This window comes from Contarinia nasturtii, unplaced genomic scaffold (assembly GCF_009176525.2).
Source record: "Contarinia nasturtii isolate CC-2019 unplaced genomic scaffold, AAFC_CNas_1.1 Cnas_scaffold_187, whole genome shotgun sequence".
NCBI classification, from domain to species: domain Eukaryota; kingdom Metazoa; phylum Arthropoda; class Insecta; order Diptera; family Cecidomyiidae; genus Contarinia; species Contarinia nasturtii.
Window position 1 is genome coordinate 5,781,830 of NW_022197544.1, and position 22,503 is coordinate 5,804,332.

Here is a 22,503-nt window from a genome sequence, read left to right on the forward strand (position 1 = left end):
AACAAACTGTCAAAATGTGACGGGCATAAATTGACAAATTCAACTTTGAATCAAACTATGTTCACTTCCTTAAACTCATTCGTCTTTCGCATACTGACGGTACCTGACTGATTTTCCGTGTACAATTGCATTCAATGGAAAAATTCACGATGATTTAAGAATACCGCTCGTACTGTGGCATTACTTTTAAAATAGCAATGGACACACACAAGTCCACATGTTACAACAACGTTGTCTGATTTATTGAATGATGGAAGAAAAAAAAGAGAGAGAAAAAAAACACACGCATTTTATTTATCATTGCGATTTGTCGACCTTTTTCGCAGCCATAAGCCATTTTTCAAATAAAAGTAATCGCATTCACTTTGACAATGTTCTTAATTTCGACGACATATCGCATTGAACATCGTATTCTGTATCTGCGTCACAAATACTCAAGACGAAATATATACGCTTGCTTACACAATTTACGCAAAAATGTGCGGTGCACACGGTGTGTTTGTTTCTCTCTTTTTTTCGGTTCGTTCACGGCAATTTTGTGGAAAAAAAATGTTTGGTTGTTTTGAAAATCCTGCCGTTTAGATTCTGAATGCCCATGCAGAAGCAGCAATTGAATGGAATGTATCAAAGTGACTGTGTACTTGTGATCGACTTTGATATTTCGCAGACATTGGCATTTTTCTTTGATTCGTTTTAAAGTTTTTCTCTCAACGACTCTCTTTTGTTTGTCATTTATCAAATCGAAATGCGCACATTTGTATTGTATGCCAAAAATTCACATCTTCACTCCCACCAAGAGTTGCAGAGTGAAACATTGCCGAACGGAATCGGTTTTACTGATTTATTCATTTATTTTTCACATTTCCATGGAATACTTCTATTCACCAGAGACCACAAACTTTGTAAACTTTGAAGACCATTTAAGTGAACATCTTCAAGTGACTGAATTAATGGGCCAGAAATTAACTTGAAGAAATTAAACAAAATTTCAGCGAAACATTCATTGAATAACTCATTATTTAAGATCTCTCTTGATAATGTTCACGCGAAAATTACTCCAGAAAGAGACATTTGGTTAATTTTTCCAACCATAAAACCCAACTCAATTTTTCAACATAGTCAATTAGTAACATTCGAAACGAAGAGAATATCCTTTGCATTGTTCACTAAAAATTGTTTCTTTGAAATCTCGTTGGCATTATCATTCGAATTCGGAAGTAGAAGTTTGAGTGTTTCACATACTAGCGATGAGAAGAACAATACATTGATATTTCCAAAAGACGGATTTTGACAAGAAATAAGACAACAAAACACAAAGGAATACATGAAGCTGATCTTACGCTTAAATTAATAATGAGTCCCTTTTTTCTCATTCTATTCAACTTTCTATCGTTTGGCACGTTATTATGTTTTTGCGTATGCTTGTGTAAATTCATAACAGCTTTGGGAATTAGTCAAGCCGCCGACTCAAGTGGAAAATCGTACATCTTTTATTCGCCTAGGTAAGTTTAACGATAAGACCTTTGTATTGATGCAGTTGGATGGGCAAAAATATTGCATCGCAGACATTTCTTTATGGTGACATCGAAAAATTGGTGATAATAAAATCCCGTTCATATTTAAGTGATATTATTTCAATGTACAGCCAGACATCGAAATATTGATTCAAAAATCGATCTTCGGATTGTGTACAATTTAATTACACTACAAAATAATGATAATAAAAAAAACAGCATCCCAGATGTTAATTTAAAGACAAACAATAAATGAATCTTAAGCGAAAATTACGTAAATAAAATGTCGTTTCATTTTCTAATGTTCCTAACTGTAAGTATGTTTTTTTTTTTTTTTTTTATTTCACTTATAGATACAAAGTAGCAACAAATAAATTAAACTTAATCTATTTTAAATAAACAAAAAAGTTAAAAAACTAAAATAAAATTGAAGTAAATGCTTGTTTTTATTGTTGTTGCTAGTGTCTTTTTTTCTGTTTTCATTCGTTGAATATAACTTGATAAGTATTGACTAGAAGCGTACACTGACGAAGGGGAAAAACGTAAGTCTTGGATCATGAAATTAATCGTTCAATGTGAGTTTTATCAATCAATAAAATCACTATGAGAATTTCATCAAATTGTAATGTGAAAAATAAGAGAAAAAAGGAAGGAACAGTCGATATCGCGAGAGAAAGAGAAAGAGAGAGATAGAGAGAGTGAGCAAATATGGAGGTGTTCTGTTATGAGAGTTCCATTTTTGGACTTTTGCTCAATACATTGATTTACTTTGATTGATTCTGAATAAGAGAAATGTTGTTTATCAATGAATTAGATAAACAGTGTCTACGAGTTGTGAGTTCATTCATTGAGGTAAGTGGCATGGTGGTGCTGGTGTGGCATTCGTTCAATTCATTTTTTCATCTCCTCTTAAACATTTCTATTTAGGTCTTCGAATATCGTATTCTAAGTTCCGTGTTTGAGTTGGTGGCTAGGTTGCTGGTGTGCAACCATAAGATCGCGTCATTGAATTTATTTGTTGGTGCATTTTAGCTTCTCTTCTATAGAATAATCGAATAATCATCAATCGCACACACATACACACGCATAGTGTCTAATTATGAATTCAACACAAATCGCTAAATGACTACCATACCATATTCGGTATCGTTCTTGCTAATTATTAATATTGTTGAACACACAAATAAAATCAGTCTTGTCTCATGGGCTATTTCACTTGTTTGTGCTTGTGCATGTGCCCGTGCACGAGTATGTGTAAGAGTTGGAAAATGAACAAACGCTTTTTTTTTTCATTTTCTTCATTCTTCGAAGCAATTCCATTTCTTTTGTGTTTTATATCACACTCGTACAGTTATTGAAATTCTGTTACTTCTGTCTGCCGTTTGCACCTTCTGTTTTTCTATTGCAATCGGTGCAATCAATTCATTTATCATCATCATTACCACCATCACTTGGTTTGGACTCATAGAGGTGTGACGAGCTTTTGTTCTATTCATGTTTAAATTTTTTTTTCTTCGTTGATTGCGATTTTGCAATTCTTTCCCACAATAATGACATTTTTTTTCATCATTTGACGAGTTTTTCACCGTGTAACACAAACGGAATATACCACCGCAACAATCGCATTTGTGTGAACTAATTTTAATTGATAAAAACATGATTAGAACAGTTATTATCAGTTAAATGTGAGTAAATTAGCAAACTGTTTTGTTACTGAACTTCATCTCTTCCTCGTTCACTTGATTGGCAACAAAATGGGCTGATGAAAAAGAAGAATAACAACATTCGTGAATAGAATATCTAGTCATTGGGTTTAAATGAATGAATTCTACCGCAGAGAGAGTTCATTGAGACTTGTAACACGGATAAAATCGTTCGTGGACGAGATAAACGGGGACATGAAACAAGAAGAGATGAGTCAATCAGCCCACGCCTCTATGTGGTTGATTTGTGTGTGTGTGTGTGTATGTGTTTTTTTATTATTAATTAAAATGCGGCACTCAAATCAGATGAAGCTGTGCTGACTTTCGTCATGAATGGTTTTTATTTAATTTTAATGTCAGATAGTTCAGCCCTAGCATCGGATAAACAAAACTCTTTTCCAAATAGTTGAGAAATCAATTTTATTGAAACGAAAATATATTTAAATCTCTATTGGATGCTATCGTTTTAGACTGAGCAAAGAATCTGAAAAAAAATGCCCAAAATATTTTCATCATTTCGGCGTTTAAAATGTGTGTTTGATCAAAACCGTTATAGACAAATGGAATATATGAACCTTTCAAATTTGCGTGCAATTCAATGGAAAAGGAGAATAAAAAGCAACAAAATCCCGCGGCAACTTGTGAAAAATAGACTACTCTTTTTCTCTCTGTGAACACCCACTCTAATTGGCACGCACATGCTAATTCATTGCTGCGCTATGTGTCGAGTATATTGTAAGCGATGAAATGAACAACATCACCAACAACAATGGCACTTCTGCCAACGACAATAAGTAATCGAGCCACCGTCGAATGGAAAGCTTCCTGGAGTAAGAAAAAAAAACATGCACTTTGATGTTGATTGGTAGGAAATAAAAAAAGTACACTTAAACTCTCTTTCTCTCTCTATCTATCTCTCTTTTCCTCTCCGTTCGTTTCAATGCTGTAGAATTTGCTGAAAAAATAATAGTACACGACAATTGCTTTTAGACAAATAAAACCAGAGCACATCTTTACCAATTTGTAATTTTCTATGGAATTCGATTCATACATATTTTTCTTTCATTTGTTTGGTTTGTTACATACTTAATGGAATTCGATGGATTGTGGATAAATACCTATGCTCTATTCATACGATATAAATATATCTATATATATAAAAAAACATATGTATCTTTTATTTTATTTTTATTTTTTTTTGAGTGCGAACTTTATGTGTGCTGTGCACAATTGGAGTTGGCTTTGCTATATATTCACAATTACATTTCAATTCGATTTGTTTCGTATGTCGAATGACAAACGTCGGTTTTCTATCTACTTCATGTGATCACTTCACTTTGCTAGGTTATTGTCCCTTTTTGTTCTCTTTTGCCTAATATCTATATGTTCTTATTGAATGCATTTGGTTTTCAGTATCAAATGTGCACTTGTTCGACAACTTAATTCGATGTGCGATGTCAATCGCTACTTAACGACTAAAAACAAATTAAGAACGTTTGAGTATATGTTTTGTTTAAAGGCATCGCTTCTAATTAATTGTATATAAAATTGATTAAGAGAGTGTGTGTTTTTTTTTGTTTTTTTTTTTTTGTTCTGTATTAATTGCTTTATTGAACCACTTATAAATTAAAACGAATTTTGTCTTAACTCTATCATTAGAGAGTAATTGCATGCAAAATAGAAAATGCATTCTTATGCGCACGCTCGGTTGAACTTTCCGAAAATTTCGTCAGCACTCTCACAGACACGGGGTTGCTTAATTCGTGATAGTTTTACAGTTTACAGTTAGCTTTATTCGTAAATCATATTCACGTTGATGAATCAAATTGTGTTCGATGTTTGTGGGTGGGGGATATAGTCAATATCCAAAATGAAATGTGATATTCCATGATGTCGTTGCTCTGTTGCTTTGCAGCAGCAACGAGTGTTATGTTTTCTTCTTCTGATCTTATGATTTCACTGGCACTTGTATACATTTCAATTTTTATTCGTTGCTTCGTTTAGTCCTTAAAAACTATTTAAATCTAATAAATAACTCTATTTACGATTCATTCTCTTTTCTGTTATTATGCTCATTAAATGTTTGCATCTTTTTTTCTCACATATATGTATACTATATTTATTGAAATTAGTTTTTGATAATTGTGAAAGACAAGCTCTCGTTTTCTTAAAACATATTTCGTCGCCGTGAGCATTGGAAAAAATTAATAATAATCAAATAATATGTTTAAAAGACAATGGCGCTCCGTTTTACGGGACCATTTTTTAGCGATTGTTAGCGCAAATACAAATGCATATTGCTTCTGTTCGTTGTTCTTCATGCAAAAGCAATAATATAACAAGAATTTATAATCTAGTCATTGATTCTAAGCAATGTATCATAGTTTTGTGTGTGTTTTTTTTTCGTTTCAAAGGATTATTGTAATAAAAAAAATTGATTTCATTTGTTGGGACAAAAAAATAAATAAATAAATAAACAATAATTCATAAAGAAACACGTGTGAATTTTTGAATATTCATTAGCTACGATAATTGTTTTCGATGTTGCATCAAATTTCGGAGAATCAATTGAACAAACAAAAAATAATAATAATATAATTGATAATAATAAGCACTACTAAAAGCACAAAACGAACTAAAACCAAACTATATCATAGATATATAAATCAAAAGGAAAACAAATGTTGCATCTAATGTTGCATCTAATGATTAAGTTTGACAAATTTTAATGAGCTAAGCACACATTTCATAGCCATACAGTGTATTGGAACAGCTTACAATCACTCAACAAATGATAATAGTTGAACATTTGTCGACTTTTATTGCATTTGCTTATGGTGTATACAACCAGTGCTGAGTACAGATGTTCGGTTGTTTTTCTCAATATTTACACGCATTCGTAAATTTCATTTTTATTCTCATTTGTTTTTAGCATTAAATATCTAAATTTATGGAATTTAACGTAAGTATTTATAAAAAAAAATTATTGAAGTCAGTAAATCACGCGACCCGTAAAATCTTGCAAACGATTACAATTTCTTGAGAGATTCGTTATTGTTCCATTTCTGTATATTCTATAATTTTCTAAAGATAAAATGGACATTCTCATTTTGGAATCGCCACACGCATTACACATTATTTTGGTTTTTAAGTCATTTTTGTCATTCGGAATTGAGTTTTTCTTTATGGAATATTTCGATTTTTTTTTTGTTGTTGTTTGGATAATGCCACATGCTGCAAATGTCATGCTTTCAGCATGACCACAAATAACATAATTAAAATTGAATAAATAAACCAAAAGAAAGAAAAAAAACGCATTGGAAAAGATAAGAAGATGAATTGGACGATGAGAAGAGGAATCCATAAGGAAGAATTGCGGTAAAATGGTCCGCAACAGCGATAGAAAGAGAGATGATAGCCTCCACATCGCGATAAATCTACGGAATGTTTTTTTTTTGTTTCTTTTTCGTTTGTTCGTTTGTTATTTGTGTGTTGTTGTCTTTTTGTGCAAAGCGCGGAAAAGTTAAACAAAGTCTATTGCAAACCAAAAGGATTTATGACATGAAATCGAGCACATCGTTTGTCGATATGTGTTCAGTTTTTAAATGCGGAATGTGGATGTGGATGCGATACGTGATGTGTGTGACCAGCATGTGGTGGCCCATAACTTTGTGTATGGGATAATGGTGATGCTTGACCACCGGTTGCGTAATTTGGTTGCATTAGACTTTGATCGATGCCGTAGTGCGTTGGCTGTGGGTGACCCAAATGAGCATGTCCGTGGTGATGACCATGACTATAAATTAATTGTCTTACTTTTGAATCGTCGTCGCCGATATTGTAGCTGAGTTCGGTCTCTTCAAATCCAGTTGCTGACATACGTTGATCGCCTGTCAATGCACCGCTCGGCGGATCCGGTGAATTTAAGCAAGTCTGTATCAATTGTTTACCGGCCTCGGATGTGATCATTGGCTGCAACTTACGCGTTGCAAACGTATACACATGACCAGTTTCCGATGCAACTAGCAACATAACCTGTGTACCAGTCAATGTGGACAGCTCATACGCCTGCAAATGAATAAGAAATGACAGAGAACAAAAAAAAAATTAAGACAAAATAAATTAACATCATTTCATTATAAAAACATAAACAATTGTATTCCAATACACCTTAACAACAACAATAAAATATTTACAAAACATTCTAACATTGACATTGTTCAAGGACATTCAACTTTTTTTTTCTCTCCTTCTTGATTTGCGCCGATTTTAAATGTCTTGGATGAATTGTGCTTCCGCCTCTTTGTCGTTGTGCGTAAAACCGAGAGCGTTCAATCGGACGATTTTATCGTGTCTATGCAAATTTCATTGTGATTTTATTTGCAAAACACTTCCATTCCACCCACATGGATTATGAAGAGCGTTGTTTTTTTCGTTGTCATATTTCTTCCAGCAATGTTATAGCAAAGTGTTTTTGTGGCATTTTATCGCCGCTTGAATTTTTCAACATTGAACAAAACTACTTGTACTGCTTTGCACTTGAATTAGAGACTTAATTATATGCTGAAATATGACTGCATTTCAAAATAAATGCCACAAATTAATCATTTTTCATTTTTGCATCATTCGTACGTACAGTTTTTAGTTTTATAACAGAAACATCAGCGTTTCGGAAGTTTAATGTATTTATGAGTTGAAAAAAAATATGTTTCCGAATGATTAAAGTGAACCGTATAAATTCAACGATGATGAAAGATGTTGAATGTACATTTCAGACATTAGATATAGTTTGAAATCGATCGTTTTGTGTGGTTGATGATGATTTTTTTTTTTTGGTGAAAGCTTTTGGGTGGTTCAATTTCTTGTATTTCGGCTTTCATTTGTTTAATACGTGCATCTGGCTCTCTTTTATTTTCGGACGCCTACAATGATGACACAAACCAAAACGACTACACATTTAACCCAAAATATAAGTTATGGATGGTGTTTTATGTATGTCTTCATTGGTGTACAATGCCACACGAGAGATACGTGTGTGCCTGCAAATATTATGCGCAACGAAAATCAATCGAACGAACGACCATCTGGACAGATGAATCGTTCAAAAACCATTTCACAAATGAAGTATGTAAGCGTAGGGAAAAAAACTGTTTTAATAAATATCAAATACATAACGATCAGAATGAAGCAGCATATTGACCGGAATATCAAAAATTGACATCTCACGTAAACGATGCGCTGTCGCTTTGATAAAATCTGAACATTTGCTTAAAACAAAGAAAAAAACGAAAAAAATCTCTCTCTCACGAGAGAAAATCGAGTTTTCCATTGTACAATCGCATATTGATTTTATTTCAATTTTTCATCGAGTCACATTTTGATTAATATCTCATCATAATGGCCTGTCCTCGGTTTTTTCTATGCAGCGTCCCAAGAGGCGATTTTATTTTCGTTTTTTGAGTGGCAGTGAAACAAACGAACGCAAAAGAATGTGTTTACCAAAAGGAACTAATTAATACCATATTGAATATGTAACTGAAGCTTTCAGTTGAACAATGAACTTGATCCAGCAACATAATACTAGTGATCAATATTATGATTAGTAGTTTACCGTAAATGAAATTTCGATCGTATTGAACTGAATGAAAAATAAAGAAAGAGTGAAGCCAATACACAAACTGTGCATCGTTTGCTTCGTATTAGATATGTGAGGCGGTTTTGTGATGCGCCCAATAATAAATATATGAGTTTGATCTTGTGTCGGCTTAATATGGTGCGTGGGAATATTGTTATGCTACAAAACGGCCGCCAAACGGCAAAGTCAATATAATAAGGCCTAGTAGTCAATTGTATTCACCATTGTTGATGATATTTTGTTCACTTTGTGAGATCAAAATTGTGGTGTATCTGCATGTATGTGTGTGTGTATAACTGAGTCTTAGGTATTTCATTTCGTATGTGATTTTTTTCTTCCGTTGATTTTGCTGGTTCTTGGTTGAAAGTTGAAACCGTTTCATTTCATTTATTCCGCATTCGTTCAGCTTCTCCTTAAGATTGTTGCTTGCGCTTTTCGAATCATTTTCATTGTTGTGGCTATTTTACGTTGGGCATTGTAGAAATTGTTAAAAAAAAGACAAAAATTAAAGGCGCTCGCCGTTCTGCGTGTTATTTCTCTGTTGCCGCTAAAATGATGTAGGCAGAGGCGCATACACATTGTATTAGCAAGAAGCAACAGTACCAGCAATCAGCAGGTAGGTTCTGTGTGTTGTTGCTATTCGTTTGATGCTTTTTTTTTCTCCTTTCATTTCATTTCATTTAGTGTTTTGGTTGTCTTTTTGTTTTGTTCGAACGAATTAACTAATATTAATATAAATGTATATACTGATTTTTTTCTGTTCCATATATACAGCGCGGAACTATGAAAGCAATCAAATCTCTTGTTATTTGAATCGACGTGTCACATCGACCATATGTAGATGATATTACTTTGAGATTTTGTTGTCGATTTTTTTGTTGCTGTTGTACTTTCGTTAAATCAACGATTTATTTTATTTATTAATTAAAATAAATTGAGCATGTGGTTTTGATTGTGGGCGCCTCGCATAACATACACTGGCCAACAAAACAACGTGTATAAATTGTCAAAATCAACGAAACGGTCGTATTCTATGTGTATTTCAATCTTGTGACTGCCAATGAAATATTTATTAGAGTTGAATTATTGCAAGCGGAAGAATTGATTTTTCATTCAATCATTCACTTTGGTACGTACCAACGTTTCGTAAGTAGTGTTTGCTTTTTTCTTTTTAAATATATTGTGGTTCAGTCCATCAGTCAGGGTTAATTCGGAGTTCTCCAAAGTACCGTGTCAAAGAGATTCACTATCACGTTTGCCATGTTCAATATAATTTCAAACGATTATTTTAACGAAATTCTTTTGCTCATTTTATCGTTTTTGTTCATTATCTCTGGTCTTGTGGTATTCAACAAACAAAAACACACATTCCGATAGTGTAGAATCGTTGCCGTTGCCGTTGACGTGAAATGCATGTGCATACACAATGGACGATATATACATATAAAACATGATAGTGCCACAATGACAATGTTCGATTTAATGATCACTAAAATGTGAACAATTTTGTTTTGTTGATTTTATTAAAGCGATACAATTTTCATTTTGTCCATTCGCCGCATAAAATGCACGCGCTAAAATGTTCACGCTCAGTATCCCAAGAATTATGCCGTATGTCTGGAATGTTTTCAGTTTATTTCAATTATGTGACGGTTATGTTTATTTTGAGTTAAGTGTGTGTGTGTGTGTGTGTTTGTGTCTGCACAGCAACCAAATGGATCACATTCTGTACTCATGTATCGCTGTGCCATTTGACCATTCTCTCATTGCACTTTGACGATGTTAAATGATATGAACATATGACCAAAAGATCAACGCGTAACAGACATTTCCGAATGCAAATATCACTTCTGATATTTAGAGCACATGAAGAAGAATGATTATAAAGTTTTCATTTATCGTCAATTCCTTTTTTCACGTATTTTAACAGAAAGTTCAGATCATGTTATACGTTTTGCATGTGTTTGAATCGCACCGATTCTTTTTTCTTCTTCGCCCTTTCGCTGCTCAATAATATTCGGCACGTGCTTCAACTTTTTCAAATAGTTTACATTCGTTTGGTTCCCAAATGCCTTTTTGACGAAAAAAAAAAACAAACTTCGCTGAAAGTTCAATTATTCAAATATACTTGAGGCACAAACAACGAAAAAAAAGAGAGGAATTTTAAAATCCAATTAAAAGTAGCCAAAAAAATAATTGTGTGTTCTATCGTCGAATGAAGATTGTCATTTGTTCTGTTGTCGTCAACATGGGGAATGGGCAAAAAAACCTTAATCATGTCTATTGACGTGGCTCTCTTATAAGCAAACACAACTATTTTATTTTTCTATCGAAATTGAAAGAACGCTTACATTTTGATTTCGAACATAAGGAAATGTGGCAATGGTGTTGTCTTGCATCAAGTTTACATTATCAATATTCCGGATTTGATGTCGAATGTTAAATGAAACGTTTTAAGTAGCAAACAAAAATCGTTGAACAGTTGTTTCCATGCAATACAATATATTCGATTTTGCAAAATGTTTCGATATGTATATGCACGACATGGTGTCCATCATTCGATTTCTCGAAATCAAGAAATCGAATTTCATGTACTCAAATAATTGAACTACTAACGAGTCAACCGTTTGATATGGAGGTAAGTAGAAAATAAAACAGTTTATCTCAATGGAAATGCACTTGATGTACGCATCAACCGCAAATCATGCGGCCGAGAGAGAGTATATGTGATTCGTTTTGGTTTGTCACATCATTTCTTGCCGTGTCGGCGGTTTTTCTCTTTCCTTCTTTCTATCTTATGATTTGCTTTAAATCATTATCCAGATACGTTGGAATTTTTTACGTTTTTTTTTTTTGTTCCTGTTTCAGCTACTATTTCGATGGATTGGCCGTATAAATCGTAAGCCGTACTAAGCTTTAAAAAAACCATATTTCGTCTTGCATGAGGACGAAATCGAATGAAAACCACATGTTGAAGAAAAGAAAAGAGTTGATCGGTAAAATGCGGCAAACCACCATGGATTGGTACACACGGTGATATATAATTTTCGCATGAGTTAAATCACTGCACGGTAAAAAAAAAAGATCGAACAACGATCGCTGAACAGCAATTGATTTTGGTTGTTTGCGCACTTGGGGATTTTGAGAGTGCGCAAGCGTGTGTTGTATCACACGTTGAGACTGTGTGTGCTAACGTGCGTTCTCTTTCTCTCTTTCACATTCACCAATACTCATACCGACAACCGAAACCGGGGCCTCGTACGTTCACATAATATAAATAACACGGTCTGTGTATCGATCACACTATACGACTAAAGGAATGCACCACATGTTACGCGAAATACCAAATACACGCAATTGCATGCAGTGGATCGCATCGAAAATAATCAATTATTGAAATTCATTGAAAAATCATTAAAATCGCCTAATCGCCATAAATCGCAGCACATAATATATTAATAAAATAACAACATAAGCCTACCATTTGTTCTTCTTTGCGGTTCTATTATTGATGGAGCATTTTTTGCTTCGCTTCTCCGTTTCATTTCGGTTTTGTGTGTCGCGACACCAGCAGCACACTCACACACATACACATACACACTCTTTTCGGGTTTTTGTTTCGTTGTTCGGTTTATATGCCCTTTTCTTTCTTTCTTTTTCGATTTCAACGCGTTTTGATTACAACACCGTATTGTATATCGTATTATCTTAAGCATACGGTAAATTTAGTTGATTCTACGTGACATTATTGTTAGCAAAGGATAAATTTCTCAATTCGATACCAATGGAAAGAAGTAAAATGAGAAGATCCTAGTTTTAATAGGCGCAACATAAACCATTGATTTAATAGTAATATAAAACGTTTAACGTATTTGCACAAATTCCGCTTTCGCTGTAGAACCATACAGAAGAAGAACATTCAATTGGGTGTTGACAACCATATTTACGAGCTAGTCATAAATTTCAAAATAGCTACCGATCGATCGATACGGAAAATTAAGTTTCATACGGAACCGTATGTACAAAATCTTAACAATGTACAAAATGTTACCAATGTTTCTATTGTTCTGTTGGCCATCCGATCAATAAATATTGGCAAATTAATCGGCAACATCGATGCTGTCAGTGGTTCGATTACGATTCATTTAGCCATTTAACAAATGATGAACGTCTCACGTCGATACAATATTTTGTTTACCAAAATGATTGTTTGTCCACATAAACAATAACATGACACAAGTAATGAGCTCTAAGTCGATGTGCGTCCAAATGCTTTATCTAACTGCACGATCGCGTTGTACGGAAAAATACGAGACGACACTCAAAATGAATGTGATGAACATACGTTTAATGGGAACGATGCAACAGTGAAGAGATCACGTATATTGTTTTATGCTTTTCTTCTGCTTCTTCTTCTTCTCGTGCCCGAAGGTATCGATGCGCACTTGAATATCCAAAATACAAAAAAAAAACCAACTTGAGAGTACCAATTTATTCATCGTTATTATTATTATTATTGTTGTTGTTGCTATTGTATCTTTTCTCTTCAATGTTGTTTTTTTTAGTTCCTCTTCTAAATTGTGATATTTGTCGATGTTTCACTGTTTCGCTGTTCGCTGTTCATTCACTTGTTGTTGTTATTTGTTTGTTGTCGGTTGTCTCTTTGGCGCAGTGCAAATTCTCAATTATATGTGTTAACAGTGAATACAATGCAAGAGCATCGTGCACACAAAACATACCGTAAATTTATGACTTATTAAATTTACTACAAAAGACCACTGAACAAAATTAATTTTCAGCCCAATACACCATGCATCGAGCAATGCAAACGCGGCGTTCAATTGGCTGGTATGAATGGCGCTTCTATGATTTTTATGATTATGATTTTGCCTGGTTTAACACACATTTTGCACCATGTCCATGTATCGATGTGTAAATTAAGAACGCACAACCCGACTGCGATGGAACATATGTTCAAAGTGTTGTTGTTTTGTGTGTGTGTGTCCATGTGTCCAAATGAACAAAATCCTGAACAACCACAGCAACAACAACGCCTATTGGAAATGGAACAACACCGCTCTACAAGTGTTGTTCAGTGTCTTGAACCGAACAATTTAACTTCATAAAAAATGATGCATACACAATCGCTTATTTTCAATGTTTAGCCATACAATTTTGTAATGTTTACCATGTTTGGCTAACGATGTACAGGTTCGTTTTTCTTGCGATTTGTTTACGTTATGGCTGTTTTCAACTGTTCAACATATTAATTTATAGACGTATTTCAATGACTTCATTAAATGCAATAAATCGCTTTTCACTTATTCATTCAGAGAGAAGCAACAACAACACAAGACAAAAAAAAAAGATCCCGAGAGGTGCACACAGACAGATGATATTCAAACGGACATTTGTTTTCGTTTTCTTTTTTTGGTGTTACCATTAGAATCAGCGAAAGTGTTGATGTTCATAATTTGAATGACGCCAAAATTTATTTCCTGTGCAACATCACTATGAATGAATGATGTTCGTTTATTTTGAAAACATCAATTTTTCACCTATTTTCATTGACTTGGCTTTTCAACCGTTTTATGTAAACACCTTAAGATCAAATACAACGTTCATTTTCCAAACTAAGTTTCGTATGTATATGTTGCACCTGTGGTAACATAATGATACATCCGCCAAACCAAATAAAGAATATTCACTTTTGAATATGTGTATATCTACTTCGATCGATTACGTCAGTCAAAATGCAAAATTGCGCGCATTTCATGTATTTTGATTGCTCGTTTATATGATGCGTTCTGCGTTTGAATGAATACGCATTTCACATTTTCCGATGAACGATGATCAATTCAATGAGCAATCGTATGTGCCATTGTTTGTGGTTCTGCGATTGGTACCATGGTTCATTCATTGTTTCATTATATATCTTCTTTTTTTTTATTAATTTTTTTTTACGATCAAACCGGAAACAAAATCACTTTGTTCGGATGATCGAACCATTACTTCCGGAAAGAGCCAACAAACGGGTCTTACATATTTTATTAGGTTCATCTTCACATTTTTATTAGATTTATACGAGCCCAAAAAATACGTTTATATTCAAAACATCAACCCAGAAACATGTGGTTACATGGAAAATTTACGTTCGAATAAAAATAAAGTATCGAATGACCGTATTGTACGACGTATATTCAATTGAACTCTACTAGATAATTCAAATTCTATATTAAGTAATCGGAGTACGTGATGAGTTCTAATAAAATGAAAACCTTCCATATTTAAAATATTCAAAAGAAACTTCTGATAATGAAATATAGGAAATGCGTTGCTGTAAAATAACAAATACCGTTAGAATTCAGTGTGCATCAATTGCATTTTTCAAAATTGTATTGTATTTTATATAAAATATTTGGCACTTGAATATGAAATTTAAATTGCGCATATTGAGATGAATGCTGCTCGTTTCATGCCGAAAATTAAAAATAAGATTTGTTGCTCGATTTTATAGTATAAAACGAAATTTAAACCACATCCAAAAAAAGGAATGGGGAAACGTGTTTGCACCGCGGAAGGCGAAAAATGAAAAGCACACATAGATCGTATAGAAATGTGTTATAAATGGAAAATTACGTGTGATGTAAAATTGTTGCGATAAAAAAAGATAGAATATCGATATCGTGTTGTGCGATGAAACGAACAAGAGCACATCAAATCCGAGTAAACAACAATCCATAACTATAGAAATTGAATTATAGTATAGAGTCGATGTAGTGCAAATCTCGTCGATGATTTTGTTTCGTGGATTGCAAAATGTAAAAAAAAAGTAGAAACAAAAAACTACAACACTCATACTGAAAAATGTATGAAAACAGAAGCGATAGAGAAAGATAAAGTGAGCGAACGAGCAAGAAAAACTGTTGCTGATGATGGTGAAAAATGCGCGGCGATTTAGAAACGTACCGAGAATGTGAGAAAAATCGTTGAAAATGGACGAAAATAGATTTTCGTCTTTTGGCTTTAACGAAAGAATTTATGCTAAACACAGAAAAATTGACACAGCCGCCCAACATGAGCTAAACGACGCAACAAATCACCGCGATACAATGCGATTGAGAGCGAAAGCCACGAAAATCATCGTGTGAATGAAATACATGTATGCGTATATTTCTATAGCCCGAACAGAAGATCTAGCTAGTTTACTTCTACTTTGAGAAAATTATAAAAATAAATTTCATCGTCAATGGGAATTCGACAACGATTCGGTCCGATTTTTTTAGGCCTATTTTTTCTATTTGGCCGCCTTTTTCATCTCGAATGAAAAAATTAAATAAAAGAAACAAGAGTGAGAGACAGAGAAAGAGGAAAGAACACACAACAAAAACAAACAAAGAAAAACGCACATCTATCCAATTTTTATAGGTAGAAAATATATTTGTTCTCTTTCTCTCGTTAAAATGTGTGGTGACGGTGGCGGCGAGAAGCACATTCGCCGAAAACACTTTTAAGAATTTATGCACATAAAAACGAGCTTGTTGCTTTGCTGAACCCGAAAACACACTTTTCTTTGTAGCATTCAATAATGTTTAACAAAGAATTTCTATTTTTTCGGATGAAAAACCGCTGGATCACTCGTCCGATCGATATTTTTGGCATCAAATTTTTCGACACAAAACCGAAATTCTCGGAACATGACCAAAGTGTTTGTCACTGCATGCCTTTGAAACGGCATTTATTTTCATTTTCTTCGTTGTTTTTTTGCCCGTTAAATACTATTTCGAAAGAAGAAGAAAAAAAATGTGTGCCACATTTTAGAACTCAGCACATTTCAATTACATTGTTGCAAAATTGCACGCGAAAAAAATTCGTAAGTGAATTCTTTTTTGTGTATTTTCAATGCATAAGCGTGTCTTCGTTTGCATCCCCACAGAATCAATCAGAATTACAGTTGGCGATTTTAATGAAATCGGCGCCGAGCGAAAAATATCGCTTGGCTATTCGGATTTTGTACAAAATAGTAACGCACAATAAACACACATTTTTTTCCCACGCAAACAAACCGTTCAATAAACATTTATTCTTTATACTTCCATAGAATTGAATACTTTTAAACAATTTAGACGTCGATTTTCTTTTAATTTTTTTTAGAAATTGAACCAATTGACATTGTTTTTGTATTGTAGCGTTTGTATTGGATGATGCAAGTCAAATGATAAAATTTCTCGCACTGAAATGGGCTTATTGCATTCACATTTTAAATTGAAATAAATGACATTTGTAGGTACAAGTTCAACGTACATCAAATTCAAATACGTACCAAAAAGATAGAGATAATTGTATTGCTTGAATTATCAAAATATGTTTCAACTTCAATCAAAATCTTTGGGCAGTTGTAAAGACCTGTTATATTTAAATGTTAGTGTGTAGTGCAGCTCAAATCAATGATGGTATCAGATTTCCTATTGTTGCGGTCATCGTCTTTGGTTAAATGATTTCATAGAGAGATAGTTGTTGTTTTAATGGATTGTATAACGCAAATTGTTATGACTTCTATGCGTATTTAAAAGGCGAAAAGCCATTTGGTATGGTTTCTTTTTCTTTTCATTTTGTTGCTTTTGTGTATGTGGGTGGAGATCTCTCTACAATCTATGAATACCATACACTTCAGAAAGAAGCGTTGAGAATACACCAATATTGCCTTTTTTTTCTCAAAAAAAAAAAAAAAAAACACAAAAAAGCAATCCCATCTTCATCATCGTGTATTTATAGTTGCGATGACTTCTTTCACAACGCCGAAGCGATAAGTAGCACATTGCAATTTAGTTCAGCGCCACAACGTACACGGAAAAATCGTTTTATTGCCGCAGCGTTATTTACGTAAATTGATGAGTGAACATTTGCTTTGGTTTTTTTATTCTATCTCTTCTTTTCTCGCGTAGCCTGCTCTCTTTCTCTCAATCTCTCAATTTCCATCTGGAACAATGAGAGTTACAGTGAGAGTACGATAATCATAGATGTGCAACTACTTAAGTTGTATTTGATTGTGATTATATGCATACGTGTGTACACTCAACGCATACGATACTCAAAATAAGTGAAGAAGAGCGAAACAAGGGCTATTCATACGCAAGTGTTATGTTGACTGAATCATCGTTTTGACGTTTCTTGTCAAAGAATGTGTCGAATTGTTTGCATGTGTTAATATCGGTTAGAATGCTTATTTTGTTTATATTGAGAGTTTGTCTCATTTGAACAATGTTAGAAATGAATTTTTTTGATATGACCTCGTCATTTATCTGTCACAATTCTGGTTGTTTTGTGCAAATTAATCAAAAAGGTTATTTTCTTTATTTAATTTATGCATACACATACCTTTTTCATGATTCCGGTTTTTCGTTTCGAGAACGTGGTGTATCGTCTAAGTTTATTATCGATATATTCCATTTTGATTTTCACGCGACCCTTCGTCTTTTTACCATTGGCCGGTGGTGACTTTTTCTGCAGTGTTGTGTAACTGTCATCAACAACATCTGGCACACCACCTTGACATCCTTCCAATTGACTCAGACTTTGTGAACCAATTCCACTTCGGTCATCATAACAATCAGAGCTAGTGCGTTTGATACCACGACTATTTGACATTGAACCGCATTGTGCATTTGTGCCCATCAAACTACCACTGCCACCTCGATTCATCGATTGGCTTAAGCCACTTGGCGGCCGCACCAATGACGGATTTGTTTGGCCATAAATGTCGGGATTTTCACCCATTGACAAACCAATGCTCATGCTATAGTTCAAATTATAACGTGAATCTCTCCCGGATGGATCCATTTTAACTCGATTTTCGTTTTTCTTTTCTTTTCAATCCCAAAACAATTGTTATATTTATTAATTTACGCTTAAACCGATGTGGTTTTAATCAATTTTCTCGATAATTTTCAGTCACAATAACACTTTATTTGTAGCAAGCGATTGCCCATTAATTATGTGAATTTTCTGGAATTTCGTTTTGACGTTTTATTTATTTTGACTTTAAACTTTATTTTTAACTAACACCAATTGAACAATTTTAAAGTTTTTGTTTACTGTTTTGTTATCGGTTTATCGTTTGTGCACCGTTTTAAATACACAATCACTCCTTCAATATGAGTCAGAAGAGCACGGAAAATAATGAGCATTTAAATTGAACACAGTTTTCCCGATTGGACAGCATACATTCAACGGTCGAAATACATAAATGCATACGAGAATTATTTTTAATTTGTTGAATTTCTACTTGGTGTTGATGAACGAATCGCTTTGATAAAAGGATGACAACATTAATTGTAACATTTGCCGGTCATACGATACGATTTGTAAAAAATTCGGATTGACATTTATGATTGTTTGTTTAATTTTAAGCTACCTATCGATACACAATCATTTAATCAACCCACACAATCACTTCAAATTAATTCGAATCAAAATGTAATTTTGATCAGCCACAGCGATTCACTTTGACTTTGCCCACGAAATGAAATTGTTATGGTGCGTTGGCCACTGTGTTAAGAATAAAATAGACAAAGTCCAAATAGAAAAGAAAAAAAAAGATACCCAAATCAATTTCAACCGAAAATAAAAACTTTAAAAATGATTTTTTCAAACAAAAAAAAACTATTGTCTCGTTGTTTTGATTGCCGAAGTTATAAGGTACGCGACGTCTCAATCAAATTTGCACTTAAACTGAAGGCAATAAACAACCAGACACTGTTTTCAATGAAACAAGAGAAAAAGTCACAATACATTCAAACACATACACAATACCTTCACTGTTTCGCCGAATCTCTGTCACGTTCGAATACGTCTCGGATTGTGTTAATGTGTGCGTCTGTTTATATGCTAGCCGCTGCTGAATATAATTTGACAAAAGTCGATTCAACGTTGTTACACATTCATTTGCTTACATCGACCAATTCTCTCTCGCTCGTTCTTTCCCTCTGACTTCGTTTTGGTTATGCTCTCGCATTGATTGCACTCAGCACTTTAGTTATTGTGACAGCAACAACAAAACACACAGCATATGCGTTATGCGCTCCTCGATGTAATGTTGATCTTGTTTTCTTGTATTTTCTCTGCAAAATGCTTACTGAATTGATTGGGCCCGGTTATCGACAACACGAAAATGTTTTTTAAAAAAACAGCTGAATGAATCGGTTGCGCTTAAATAATATTCGTTTAAAAATCTCCACCACTTCTGATAATTTCTTATTTGTATTCAAAGCAAATTTGCCAATTTTATTAAAATCTTTGAAATTCGACCGTCGTTTTGATATCAATATCAATTTTTATTTTATTTTTCCAAAATATATAAATTTTTAAATAAATTTTAATCTCTCCGTTTTTTTTACTTTTTTAACACTTTCACCGAATTTCTGCCTCAAATAATAGCGGAGCAGATGTTATAAAGTAGATGTAAATAACCGTCGTTAATCAGCAATCAAATCTGAAATGTGAAACAATTTCATTCATTAAAACCAAACTAATTAGATTTTTTATTCAGAAAATATTTAACAATAATTTTTCACACTTAAAACACAATGAAAATAAAATCAAATCAAAAAACGCAATCAAACGGAATTCAACGGCATGTAATTTAAAATTAAAAAAAAAATTATTGAAAAAATTCGGTTCACATTTGGTGAAGTGAGGAAAAAAAACGATAATTTTTTTTCGTTTAATTTGGTAAACTTTGACTAATTTGTCCGTACTCCATACGTTGTAAAAAAAAAAAAAACAAGTGCAATCTTCAACCAAAAATAACGCGCGCGAAATCCAAATGTGGACAAAATGTTGAACAAATAAAACACAAGTATTACACGATTTACCGGAACAGCAAAATCGGATGAAAGCAGATGGAAAAAAACTGAACTGATTCCCAAATTGTACAAAAATATGTTATTTATTTGGTAAACGTCGTCGTTCAACGATCTTATATGTACTGCACTTTATCGTTATAGCCTTCGTGCACCGTTTTCAGATAAACACATCATTCACAGCTGAGCGCTGCGTTTAAAATAGAATCAAATTTGAAAATACCACGGAACTCAGCTTCATATGGCAAAAATTGAAGCGAGACAAATGGATGTGTAATGCGCGACATCGATCGTCACCGATCGTTTTCGCTCGCACACAAATACATGCTCAATCGCATCTTAGTACGCGAAAGGAGTATGCGCATTACACTAAACAAAACGCTACCAACACAATTAAATCACACTGCTTACGTTTCGTTCTGTTGCATTTGTATATTTGATGGGCAACGTTGTTTTATTTTATTTTCCGTTTCATTTGTGATCTTTTAAGACGTATACGACAAAGGGAATAGCACCCACTTTTCAACATTTAACGAGCGGATTACTAACAAAACGAGCGTTACCTGAAAGCATGAAACAGACAACACTTGTATGCGGCATTTCGAATGCATATTATCCGACTTACTCTTTCTCTGCCATCGTTAACTCGATGATCTTGTTGGTTGCCGTGGTTTGATTTACCAAAAATGGACTAATGAGGGGAAATAAAAACAACAAATCGAATTGAATTGAAACATAAATTGCTGTTTGCCTACGCCCCATTTTTTCCGTGCGCACCTTGCTAAAACCTCCTCAATATTTGCCACCTTTTCAACGCATTTATATTGTATAGATTACGAGACGCAAAATAAACTAATAATTATCATTCATACGAATTCAATCACAAAGACTTCATCTTTCTTAAATTTAACACATACCGAACACAACAATAGAGTTAATTAGACAAAATATTCAATGTAACGACTGAAACAAATTTTAAATACTATTTAAAATTATGGATTTTTTTCCAAAATTTTAAAATTGAAAAAAAAAAAAAACAAATATCTTTCCTTCTTACATTGATCCAAAAAAAACTATTAAGAATCATGACTGTTAATCTTAATTTTACCAGTTGATTTTGTAAAACGAATCACTTTTCATAACAGTACATGATGGTTCTTCATCACTAAAATAGTGGACGAAAATACGCGAACCACAAAAATGGGAGGAGATTTGTAATGAAAAGGCGTGTATCATCATCTATTTCAATCATACACACTTAATTTACTTTGATTGTGACCAGAGGCAATTGCCTCATACCATCAACCATTGAAGATGTATATTGAAATCATATTTCAATGTTAGCTAGTTGATTGTCTTGGAGAACAATGAGCAACTCTTCTTGACCTAATCGGTAGAACTTTATTCGTTTGTAATTTAGTCACTTAACTTATTTTTATATGATCACAATGCAATTTTCAATATTTTTCTACAAAAAAAATTGAAACTCATCCAAATTTCATCACTTTCTTTTATTTCATTAAATTTTTCAAATTTGGCTCTAAATAAATTCAAAATTTCTTTACTGCTGCAAAATATTCAAGACAACATTAAAATTCTCTGAAACAACATTGAACGTTTTTCAACTTTATGTGAAGTGTAATGAAACATTTACATTTTGAAATGTTCTTTTTTCACAGAATTTATAATATTTTACGTAGTTGAGCCTAAAGTTTAAAAAAATGTTCCTACTTGAGTGGATTACCAATTGAAATATTATCATTTTTTGATATCAAGAATAACATAATGTG

General features: G+C 33.4%; 1 protein-coding gene across 4 annotated transcripts in view; it reads right to left on the reverse strand.

The window, feature by feature from the left end:
* The window catches only part of LOC116352468 (serum response factor homolog), a 50,610-nt gene extending 29,380 nt beyond the window's left edge, over positions 1-21,230 (reverse strand). The window contains exons 1-4 of one of the 4 annotated variants that reach the window (XM_031785096.1): positions 21,125-21,230; positions 19,665-20,343; positions 18,231-19,400; positions 7,034-7,285 (exon numbers count right to left, since the gene is read on the reverse strand). In XM_031785096.1, coding sequence (XP_031640956.1) covers positions 7,034-7,285; positions 18,231-18,692 — 714 coding nt within the window. In that variant the 5' untranslated portion in view covers positions 18,693-19,400; positions 19,665-20,343; positions 21,125-21,230. Of the gene's footprint in view, positions 1-7,033; positions 7,286-18,230; positions 19,401-19,657; positions 20,344-20,716; positions 20,896-21,124 lie in introns of those variants that run through there. The other 3 variants (XM_031785095.1, XM_031785093.1, XM_031785094.1) reach the window with 3 other exon arrangements.
* Positions 21,231-22,503: the final 1,273 nt, after the last annotated feature.